We start from the raw sequence: 12,190 nt of genomic DNA on the forward strand, positions 1-12,190 counted from the left end.
GCAGAAATCTTGTCATCTGCACAAGTTGAGTAACTTGGCGCTTTGCTTTCCCAGCATGCCATTTTATCTAGAAAGATTTCGACTTCTAGGGAACTTCAGACTCCCTGGTCCCTCTGTTAAGTTTCTTGTCGCTTTGACAGTCGCTTAACAGGTGTAACAGGGAGCGCAAACTAATGTCGATCGGCTGTTAACCTGCTTCGTTTCTATCAGAAGCTGCCTTTTCAAATCAACCAGGTACTTCGGACTCTACAAGGACTCGCAGAGAGGGGAGAAGCCGCTCCTCGCTCAGCTGTCGCCACTTGGGACAGCGAGTCTCCGGACGCGGCAAACCCGGGAACGTGGGCGCGGCGTACTCCGACCCGGGAGTGGTGTCTCCCTCACTCTTTCAGGACGCCACCCAGCCAGGCTGGCTGCTTTGGGACGAGCAACTGGGGAGGGTTGATCTTTCAGAAAAACCAGCCGCGAAAAGAGGCTCAAGTCTTGGGAGCCCGCTCTGAGCTCGTGGCGGGCGAATTTGGGATCTTCGAGTTGGGGACAGGAGGCGGCCGCCTGCGACCTGCTCCAAGCACAGGAAAAACCCGTGCGCACGGTTGCCTTTCCCTGCGAACGCGCGCAGCTGTGCCGCCCGAGGGTGCAGCTGTGCCGACTGAGGGTCCTGGGTGGGTCCTGGAGGAGCTCCATCGAGGGGAGGGTCCGGGTACCTTCGGGCCAGCGCCCGGTAGTGCGCCGGCTGTCATGCGGGAGGCCGGGGACAAAGACGCTCCTCCGCAGGACTGGACGGGGCGAGAAAAGCCGCTTTGGGCGCCGCCGCCGCCGCCGCGGCAGCAGCAGCACGAGGGCTCGCACTTGGCTTTGGCGTTGTCCAGCGCGCTCTGACCCCCGGCCCGGGTCTCCAGGCAAAGCCCGAGGCGGGAGAGTTGCAGCGTGGGTGGCTCCCATAGACAACACTCGTGCGGGCGCTGCTGCGACTCCAGCCCTCTTCCCCCCGCCACTCGGGGGCGGGAAGTGGCGGGTGGGAGTCACCCAAGCGTGATCGCCCGCGGCCCCTCCTGCTGAGGCGAGGGAGCTGCATAAAAGCCGAGTGGCGACCCGCTTTCTGCACCCCATCCGCCGGCTCTCACCCCTCGGAGAGGCGCGCCCGACAGCAGAGCCCTAGCCGCCCAGCTCGCCCGTCAGCCACAGTGAGTGCCACGACCCGTCTGGATGGGGGGTGGGAAGCCAGGCGGGCACCGGTGAACTTGCCACGGGCGCCGTCTCGCTCCCCGCGGAACCTTGGAACCCTGGGAGGGTCGCGCCCCGCTCCCAGCCTCTGCGCGCCAGGCTCTGCCAGCTCCGCGCCTGCCCAGTTCCACTTGTGCCTTCGGACCCCTCCGATCGCCCACCCGCCCTTGCCCCGTGCCCTCCTGGCCGGGCAGTCCCTCGGAGTGATCTTTGGGAGGAAATGGAAGGAGGACGCGGGATCCCCATCCGAGAGCACCTGCCGGCCTTTTGGGGGTCGTCGCCTGGAAGCCCAGAGGGAGGAGGGAGGTTTCTCGGCGGCGCCCGGGAATGTGGACTCCCGCGCTCGGAGCCTCGTGCTCTGCGCCTCCCTGGACCTGAACTCCCTGGGGGCTGAACTGGGACTGGCTGGCCCCGGGAGTCGCTGTCTTTCCTCCTTCCCGGAGGCAGCCAGTCGCTGTCAGTGGAGGCCCTAGATCGTCACCCCAAAGACCCCAGCGTCACTTTCCACCCTGCAGCCAGTAACAAAGAAAAGTTCTCTCCACTGACGAAGGTTTGGAGAAGAGAACGCCGTCGTTCCTTAGCCTTAGCAAGAGCGCTTCCAACCCAGTTTAGAAAGTGTCTGGAGTGAACGGGACACTTGGCCCCTGGCACTTGCAACAAAGTCGCACGGAGTTGGCTTGCAGAGCAGAGGGTCCCGGCCAGCGCCGGCGGCGCCCTGAGCCCGGGGCGTGGTGCTCCTCAAACTCAGGTTCCATCGCCGAGCCTGGACCGGGAGTGGATTGGGGGTCGTGGGTGGTGGTGCCGAGAGGAGCATGGCAGGCAGAGGAGGCAAGTGTGGGGCGTGTGTCCTAGGATCCCCCGACCCCTAAGCCTCTCCACTGTACTTCTGTGCCCACAGATGCTCGGGAACAAGCGACTGGGGCTGTCGGGACTGACCCTCGCCCTGTCCCTGCTTGTATGCCTGGGCGCGCTGGCCGAGGCATACCCCTCCAAGCCGGACAACCCGGGCGAGGACGCGCCGGCAGAGGACATGGCCAGATACTACTCAGCGCTGCGACACTACATCAACCTCATCACCAGGCAGAGGTGGGTGCGCAGCCAGCATGCTCAGAGCACCGAGGTCTCAGGGGACAGGGCGCGTTCCCTTTTCTTGGCTCTGTCCCGGGGCAGGACAGAATCAGGCACCACTCAGCTCTAGGTGGGTCTGTCCCCTGGGTCAGGATCTCAGGCTCCAGGCTATGTCCTTCCAGCCGCCCCTTTCCCAACTTGTTTTTCCGTGCAGTTAGGGGCCAGTCTAGAAACCTCCATGGCAAAGTGCAAGGGGCAGAGGTGCTCTGGGGCAGGGCTGCAGGGAGAGGGGAGAGTAAGTGGGGAAAGCAGAACCACCAAACAAAATCAAGGGGTCCTCCCGGTCCTCCCACCCTGCCCAGAAGGAGTGGAAGGACAGTTGCTGGAAAGATAGTTACAGTCGTGTGTTTCTTTAACAGTTGTCTTTTGTCTTTAGAATAATTGCAGTCTTATTCCCATACTTGAAAATCCCAGTGTCAACAATGAGAGAGGTAACATGGAAAAAGCTGACAGACTTTGCCCGTTGTATGGCAGATGAGTTCTGCAAAGAGAGTGCTCACCTGTAATCAGGTATCTCTGGGAGGACCCTAGGGGTGACATGGTATCTGAGTGTCCACTTCATACCAACAGCCCTCGAGAGCCAAAATGAAGCCCTACGTTTTCAGTCTCAACACTGAAGATCGAAGGGAAAATCAAATCCAAACTATTTTACAGATAATCCAAGAGTTACCATGTGTTTCTAAAACTGGTTCATCTTAGTTCTAAATTATTGAATAACTTATCTTAATTACTGAGATCAAATGAGCTGAATGAGCCCTTGCTATGCATTTGTGCTATGAAACACTTTCAAATCGTGTGTCCTAAGGTATTTTTGATTTTTTTGTTCATTGACTTATTTTCACTATTTACAAGTCAGGGAGTAGCTGGAAAGGCTCCAGATAGCAAAGAATTTATGCTCCTAAAACAAAGTTTCCTTTTTTTCTGTTCATCAAAGAGGTGCATGACATCCTGAAAAGCTTTTGATAAAGCTCCAGTTTACATAGCATCAGCAAACATGCAAAATGCCTGAATTAAGCAGCATTGGTTTGTGATGCTTTGAAATATGATCACTTTAATTAACAAAAAGCAAAGCTTTGTATCCTAATTTGCTTCCCAGAAAATGAAATGCTTGCTTATGCTGCTATAGAAAACAGAGATAAGAACTTGTACAAATAAAACTATATTAACTGTTTTTTTCTAGAAAAACATTTATTGCTTAATGAGTTAGTATAGCATAATTTTCTTTTTTGCAAAGATGACTGGTATGAAGCTTTATCATTTCATAAATATTCTCCCAGGCAATATATCACCCAGTCTTCACCTCAAAGCTTGAAAGTGAGTATGATTATCTCCATTCAGATCATGAAATCGAGGACATTTTAGGAAAGCTCCTTTAAAAACAGAATAGGAGCCCTGCTAATGAATTTACCTGGATATTGTCCCCACCATCAACAGTCAGTGTGAGGGAAAAAATAAGGAGAGGGGAGGACTTGAATTTCCCAGGGAGTAGGTAGTATTGGATAGAAGCGCATGGGTCCCTGGGGCCGAGTTTCCTGTCTCATCTCCAGGTAATTCCTTCTTAGAAACCATCGGAGACTCACAACCCAACTCCATCCTCTTCATTCTGCACTCATTGGCTTCCCACTCACGTTCACATGGATGAGGGTATTTCCAAAAGTTCACAGAAGAAAATGGAATTAAACTTACATTGGTGTAAAAAGAAAAGAAATCCATGCATAGATTTAAAATAATAAGCATCTTCCATGAACTTTCTGAAGATCATTTGTAGGTGCTTTTGAAAATTTCAGTCATCTGTGAGTTTTAAGTTGGTAAAAAGGGTCTTCTAAAATCATTGTCTTTCTTCCTTTTTCTACCTGCTGACGTCTTTCAGTTATTTTCCTGTGCTGTGTATATCCCTGGTTCATTGTTTCTGAAAGCTGCATAGTTTATTCTGCATCTACCGCTCGTTGCTTCTGTAGTTCCATGGATTAGTTCTTCGCTGGGAGTGATTTTATGCACTTCGGGACATTTGACAATGTCTGGACATTTTTGGTTGTCCCAAGTAAGATGTGGGTGCTACTGGAATGTCATGGGTGGTAGCCAGGGACTCTGCTACACATCCGGCAGTGGCCCAGACTGGTCCTACCAGAGCTCCAAATGTCAGTCATGCCACGGCTGAGAAGCCCAGCTGCAGGTTTGTGGCCCTCCATCCTGCTGCACGGTAGAATCGCCTGGGGAGCTTTCTCAATATAGGGACTCCTCCCTGACCAATTAAGTTGGGCCACTGGGGGTGGGGCCTGGACTGTTGTAGTTTGAAAGCTCCCCAGGTGGTTCTAAGGTGCAGCCAGGTCTGGGAATCTTTGAAAGGAAAGCTTCTTAGAGACGAGGGCAGCCCAGAGTTAATTAGAGAGAGAAGAGGCATGAACAGTGCATTCCTGGGGTGGGGCTGGCTGGCTGTAAATCTTACTATTTAGATCCTTTACTAGTACATTGGAGAAAATAGTTGGCAGTTCTTTAGCTCACTGGAGCGTGATAGAGATAAATGAACCCAGGTTGGCCAAGAGTTTTAAGATAAGTAAAATCAGTGCATGGACAGAATACCTAAGTGTGAGCAGCAGCTCCAGAAAATCCTTGAGGAAATCTTACAAAGGATGGGCGAGAGGAAGAGGGGTGGGAGGAGCCTGAAGTGCAGCCCTGGGGTACCAGCAAAGCAGCTGAGATAGGAGATCTCACCACAAAGTCAAATTTAACTATGCTTGGCCTGGCTGGCATTCCACTGTGGCACCTAGTAGTCATCCACACCAGGTTGATTTTTGATTTGCAAACAAAGCAACTGCCGGTGGTCCCTGCTTTTCCTAAGAAAGAGGAAATTAGCCTCTTGAAAAACCACAGTTTAGTATAGACTCGGTAGCCCCCTTTCCCAGTGTGCTGGGGCAGGTGGCCTAGATTAGCCTCCCAGGTAAAAGCAGCCTTGCAGGCATCGGTTGCCGCTTTCTCCTGCTGCAGGAGAACACACACATTCATGGCCCTGTAGGATTCCCTTTTGCTTACAGAGAGGGATGAAATCGCAGCATCCAGAAGGCCTGTGGGTTTTGGTCGCCTCATAAATGTGGCACATAAGGGACCCAGGATGCCTGTGCCTATGAGGTGGATGCATTTGGACAGCAGGAATCATTTTGCCACTTTTCCAGCACTGTGACCCACATCTCACATTGGATTTCGCAAAGACTCTGGTTTAAGCAGGGCTTATGATTTTATCTTTACAAATGAGAAAATGGAGTTTCAGAGACAGGGCGGGTCTTAGTTTTGTTTTATTTTTCCTAGGATGCTTTCTGAAATATTATCTCGTCTCCTAGTAAGATCTAAGCTGCTGTGTGTGGTGAGCACTGGAGCCAATCAATTCGTTATGGAAACTTTTAAGTCAGACTTCCAGTTTATTTTTGTTTCCTGTCCCCTAATTATCAAAGTGTACCCATAAATGTATTATTTGTGGTAGTATGAAAAGGCAAGGATTTGGGGCCGGCACTGTGGCCCAGTGGGTTAACTTCCCGGCCTGAAGCGCTGGCATCCCATATGGGTGCCGGTTTGAGACCCGGCTGTTCCACTTCCGATCCAGCTCTCTGCTACGGCCTGGGAAAGCAGTAGAAGATGGCCCAAGTCCTTGGGCCCCTGCACCTGTGTGGGAGACCTGGAAGAAGCTCCTGGCTCCTGGGTTCTGATTGGCGCAGTTCTGACTGTTGTGGCCAATTGGGGAGTGAACCATCATCAGGTGGAGGACTTCTCTCTCTCTCTCAATCTGCCTCTTCTCTTTCTGTGTAACTCTTTCAAATAAATAAATAAAATCTTTTTTTTTTTTTTTAAAAAAGGGCAAGGATTTAACTAAAAATTTCGATTGGGTTTAAATTGTCTACTAAAGTATTAAGTCTTTAAGCAAATTTTAAATATATGTAATTTGAATTCATATCATGGTAATGTTTCTGATAATATAAGCCTCATACACATAGATCTAGTTAGCAGATAAACAACTGAAAACAACTTAGATTGAATCCCCCAAGTGGGCGATTATCTCGTCTTTTCCCCAAGGTTTATGTGGCTATTCCAAAATGGCTTCAAAAGATTGTTCATCTCCCCCCTTTTTCAGATATGGGAAGCGATCCAGCCCTGAGACACTGATTTCAGACCTCCTGATGAGAGAAAACACAGAAAATGTTCCCAGAACCAGGTAGGACAAGGCAGTGATGGGGACATCATTGTAGAACTTGAGGTGCCGGGCAGTGAGGGGAGTCGGAGGTATTGGGGTGGGGTCTCCCAGAGATTCAGGCAGAAATGGGGAAAGAGCGCCAGTTTGGGGAGACCTTTCTTCTCGGGTGCTCACTGGCAAATCTCTAACCTGGCCCATTCCCAGCTCTAAGTGGAAATGACCATCTGCCCGTCTTTAGCTGGGGTGACCTTTAGCGTTCTCACATTCTGGGGAGGGGCCAGGTGTCCTGGTGCTTCTGATCACTTCTGCCATGGTTTAGTTCAGCAACAAAGGAACACTCGATGAATCACTGTTGAGTGATGTGTTAGTCTTAGGAGCTTGTCTGTAGCACGAGGCTTTTCTTGGAGCATGGCATTGTCTTGAGAAAGTGTCTAAGTGATGGATGTCGGGTGAGGATTCTCTGGCTCCCCCTGGACAAGCAGTGCTGCCGAAAAGAAGCCTGGTTTTCCTCCATTTTTGTAACCCCCCACTCCCAGGTTTTCTGTCTTTGCCCCTGCCTCCTGCCTCTATCCACAGTAAGATCACAATATATGGTATGGTATGGAGTCCCGTCTTGGCTATGGCCCCTTGACTGCCTTAAATCCAGAGCTCTCTGCTGTCAAGAACCAAGTTCCCCAGAAGGGGTCACTAGAACACTTGCTCAGTGAGTGGGACTGGAGGGAGTGTGGCTGTTGAGATCCTTTCTAGAGAACCTACAGGCTGACTGGCTGGGACGCACTCTTCCCCCACACCCTCCCTCAGTTCCCCTGCAAAGTGGCCAGCCACAGCGAGGGGTACAAGTACTGAGCGGTCACATTTGTTTTCTCCAAGGGAAGCAATGATTTGAAATGGAATCAAAGGCCAGTGCTCTTGGCCCCAGAGTTACCAGCCCCAACTTACACAAGCAAAAGGCAAGAGAGGCAGGTGGAAAATTCATAAGGGATGTTTTTAATACCGGGAAATACATTTTGTTGACTTGCCTGTGATATCTGCCAAGGGAAAAAAAATCAAGCCATGTCTACTTAGGGTTGGAAAAATAACAATCCAGAATGGCTAACCAGCCTATTTGCTGTTGGGTTGGGTTTGGTTTGGTAGCCCCAAATCAAACAGATCATGCATGACGTAAAGTTAACTATACCCTGATGGACAGCCTCAAGCATGTGTAGTTAGGAGACAAGACTGGCCAGCCTTGGAGTTGCCTGTGACGCTGCTCTGTTATTTCAAAGGGCTCTTTATGGTGTAATAACTAGCATCTTCCTACTTAGAGACTTGCAGGAAAACAACCAAGCGCGTGCAGAGTTGCCAACAGTAGCTTTCTTGTTGCAGCTCCATGTGACTCCTGTTGTTCTGAGCTTTGGAGGCCTTGCCTTGATATGCACAAAGCCCTTTAAATCCGCCCCCTGAGAGCTGCCTGAGCTCCCCTATCAGGAGGGGGAACTGAGTATTTTCTCCCCGAGCTGCTGTCTCGGGTTCTGACAGCTGCACAGCCTCCCATTCAGAGCGCCTACCGGAGGCTTCTCCAGACTTGCGGAGCTCAGAACAGAAAGCCTCACTCTAGCCAACCTCCCGGGGAAGCTGCTCTTAGACTCTGTGCTATTATGTTTTGCAGGCTTGAAGACCCTTCCATGTGGTGATGGGAAACGAAATGTACTCTCCAGCGCTCTCCTATTTTCAACCCGTGTTTCATCCCGTAAAACTACAGTCTGCCCATCCGACCAGTGCATGCAGCCGTCTGCAGTCTTTTCCATTGTTCTCACTGAATATATGTGCGTTTCAATAAAGTCCCTTGCATTCAGACCTGTGCCTTTCTCAATGAAAAATCTGTCATTGCAAAGTGAAAATAAGTTAGTCATTGAATTATAATCTCCCCCAAGGAGCAGATTCAGGGTTCGTTTTGCTGATAGTCGAGCAGTGACTATGGAAGATATAAAGATAGAATAATTTAGGATGACCAAGACATAGCTGGTATGAATGTGCTTGTGTGTGTGTGTGTGTGTGCATGTGTGTGTAACACAGAGAAGTGTTTGGAGACATTGGTCAAGGGAATGTTAATCTGGGAAGATTTTCCCAACTTTCTCCCCATTCACCTGGGATCCGTTGTAACCTTGTTAATCAATGAGGTCAGCAGAAGGGACTGAAACAGACTTTTCCAGCAAATGTCTGCTATGGGCCCTAATGGAGCTGAATTTTGCATTTTATTTAGGTCTAAAGAGCTTTAAATAAAATAGCCACATGGTTTTGAGGCTGTCCTCCCAAACAGCTGAGGTCCAGACATTGATTTAGGTAACTACTCTTAAAACTCAAGCTCAATAGGCTAATCCTCTGCCTGCGGTGCCGGCACTGCAGGTTCTAGTCCCGGTCAGGGTGCCAGATTCTGTCCTGGTTGCTCCTCTTCCTGTCCAGCTCTCTGCTGTGGCCTGGGAGTGCAGTGGAGGATGGCCCAGGTCCTTGGGCCCTGCACCCACATGGGAGACCAGGAGAAGCACCTGGCTCCTGGCTTTGGATCCGCTGCGGCCACTGGGGGGTGAACCAATGGCAAAAGGAAGACCTTTCTCTCTGTCTCTCTCTCTCTCACTGTCCACTCTGCCTGTCAAAAACAAAAAACAAAAAACAAAAACTCGAGTTAGAATTGCACTGTGTAGGAAGATCACTTCTTCACACTACAAGAGGCAGATTAATTATTTTAGCTAAAGGTTATGAAATGTCCCCCTCCTTCAAGTACCTGTGAGAGTACTTCAAAAATAGAATTAAAAAATAAGTTTATTTGGTACAAAAAGATTTTGAAATCTACACATGTTATTTTCATAATACGCATTTTCCATGAACTTTTCAGATGGAGATCAGGTGCATTCAGGGTGGGTTGGCTGTAGACTCCATGAACTTTCTAAAGACTCCTTTTATTTGTATGGGCTCAGTTTAAGATGAATGTTATAGGGCCTGGCGCTGTGGCTTAGTGGCCTGAGCTTCCACCTGTGGGGCTGGCATCCCACATGGGCGCTGGTTCTAGTCCCCGCTGCTCCACTTCCCATCCAGCTCTCTGCTGTGGTCTGGGAGGGCAGTGGAGAATGGCCCCAACACTTGGGCCTCTGCACCCCATATTGGGAACCCGGAGGACGCTGCTAGTTTGGGATCGGCCCAGCTCTGGCCATCTCTCTCTCTCTCTAAGTCTGCCTCTCAAATAAATAAAATATTTATAAAAACGTAAAATGAATGTTATTAAATTATTACATATGATTTCTAAATTTGAAAAAAAGGGTCTCATCTTCCATTCTGCCACACCATATAAATGCACACACATATTTTTATGTGACATCTTAAAATTGCTTATAAAAACATGAATATCTCAGGCGTCATTTAATGAGGGAGACACGTCCTGAGAAATGCGCTGTTCGGCAGTTTCCCTCGGGTTCTGACAGAGTGTGCTCACGGACGTCACTAGCAGGAGGGGTTTTATGGGAGTCTTGTGTAGATTATGCAGTGCATGACTGAGCATCAGGACAGGCAATTTTAGAGGGACGAGCAACCTTTGAAAGGTCCATGAAAAAATACGTACTATGAAAAAACTGTGGGCTTCAAACATTTTTGTACCAAAGTAAACATTGTTTAGTTCTCTTTTCCATGAACTTAAAACTTTTTTTTAGATTTTATTTTTATTTATTTGAAAGAAAGAGTAAGAGAGACAGAATCTTCCATCCATTGGTTCACCGCCCAATGGCCACAATGGACAGGGCTGGGCCAGACTAAAGCCTGGAGTTTCATCCAGGTCTCCCACGTGGGTGCAGGAGCTCAAGCACCTGGGTCATCCTCCGTTGTTTTCCTGGGCACATTAGCATGGAGATGGATGGGAAGTGGAGCCACATGGGATGCCAGTGTTGCAGGCCAGGGTTTAACTTATTATACAAGAACACCAGCCCCAAATTTTCTTAAAAATTTATTTATGTGAAAGGAGGAGAGAAAGAGTCAAACATAGATTTTTCTATCCATTACTTGAAGCTCCAAATGAGACTAGGCCAGGCCCAAACCAGAAGACAATGCAGGTCTCCCATGCGGGTGGCAGGAGCCCAAGCACTTGAGTTATCACTCCCGCCTCCCAGGGTGCACATCGGCAGAAAGCTGGGGTCAGGACCAGAGCTGGGACTGGAACCCAGGCACTCAGATGTGGGGTACAGGGGTCTCAAGTGGTGTTTTAACTGCAGCACCAAATGCCTGCTCCTCCATGAACTTTCTGAAATTTCTGCGTATGCAATATGCTCTGTACATAGAGAATCCTAATGTTTTTCAGTCAGTGAAGTCAGTGATACTCCAATATATAATTTTATTTGATAAAACTGAGATAAAATGTTCTGTGATTTCCATAAATTCCCTATTTTACCTCCTTTTTTGAGCTAAATACTAACATGTAAAATTTTTTTTTTTTTTGACAGGCAGAGTGGACAATGAGAGAGAGAGACAGAGAGAAAGGTCTTCCTTTTTGCCGTTGGTTCACCCTCCAATGGCCGCTGCGGCCAGCGCGCTGCGGCCAGCGCACCACGCTGATCCGATGGCAGGAGCCAGGAGCCAGGTGCTTTTCCTGGTCTCCCATGGGGTGCAGGGCCCAAGCACTTGGGCCATCCTCCACTGCACTCCCTGGCCACAGCAGAGGGCTGGCCTGGAAGAGGGGCAACCGGGACAGAATCCGGCGCCCCGACCAGGACTAGAACCCGGTGTGCTGGCGCCACTAGGCGGAGGATTAGCCTAGTGAGCCGCGGCGCCGGCCGTAAAATGTTTTTTTTAAAAAATCTTAAAAGGGCTTGAGCCGGCGCTGTGGCTCAATAGGCTAATCCTCCACCTTGCGGCGCCGGCACACCGGGTTCTAGTCCCGGTTGGGGCGCCGGATTCTGTCCCGGTTGCCCCTCTTCCAGGCCAGCTCTCTGCTATGGCCAGGGAGTGCAGTGGAGGATGGCCCAGGTGCTTGGGCCCTGCACCCCATGGGAGACCAGGAAAAGCACCTGGCTCCTGGCTCCTGCCAGGATCAGCGCGGTGCGCCGGCTGCAGCGGCGGCCATTGGAGGGTGAACCAACGGCAAAAGGAAGACCTTTCTCTCTCTGTCTCTCTCTCTCACTGTCCACTCTGCCTGTCAAAAAAAAAAAAAAAAAAAAAATCTTAAAAGGTCAGGGCCAGCGCTGTGGCGCAGCAGGTTAACACCCTGGCCTGAAGCGCCAGCATCCCAGAAGGGCGCCAGTCCTAGTCCCAGCTGCTCCTCTTCTGATCCAGCTCTCTGCTATGGCCTGGGAAAGCAGTAGAAGATGGCCCAAGTGCTTGGGCTCCTGCACCCGTATGAGAGACTTGGAAGAAGCTCCTGACTCCTGGCTTCAGATCGGCACAGTTCCAGCTGTTGCTGACAATTGGGGAGTGAACCAGCAGATGCGAGACCTCTCTTTCTCTCTCTCTCTCTGCCTCTCCTCTCTCTGTGCAACTCTGACTTGCAAATAAATAAATAAATCTTTAAAAAATATCTTAAAAGGTCAAATAAGTCACAATGTATTGTCACACAATATCAGTTTTCGTTAACCTAGTATATTTGAAGATGTTTCTTTTTTTAAGGTTAATATGCAAAGAAAAAGGACCCAAAGACCCTTCTGA

The 12,190-nt window shown here is 49.9% G+C and overlaps 1 protein-coding gene across 1 annotated transcript; it reads left to right on the forward strand.

Annotated features, from left to right (window-relative positions):
* Positions 1-1,100: 1,100 nt before the first annotated feature.
* Positions 1,101-8,365, forward strand: NPY (neuropeptide Y). The gene is given in 4 exon segments (NM_001160286.1): positions 1,101-1,181; positions 2,120-2,307; positions 6,470-6,550; positions 8,178-8,365. Coding segments are annotated over 3 exon segments (294 nt in total). The 5' UTR covers positions 1,101-1,181; the 3' UTR covers positions 8,203-8,365.
* The last annotated feature ends 3,825 nt before the right edge of the window (positions 8,366-12,190 follow it).

Source organism: Oryctolagus cuniculus, chromosome 16, assembly GCF_051225735.1.
Source record: "Oryctolagus cuniculus isolate XC-2025 breed Fujian yellow rabbit chromosome 16, ASM5122573v1, whole genome shotgun sequence".
NCBI lineage: Eukaryota > Metazoa > Chordata > Mammalia > Lagomorpha > Leporidae > Oryctolagus > Oryctolagus cuniculus.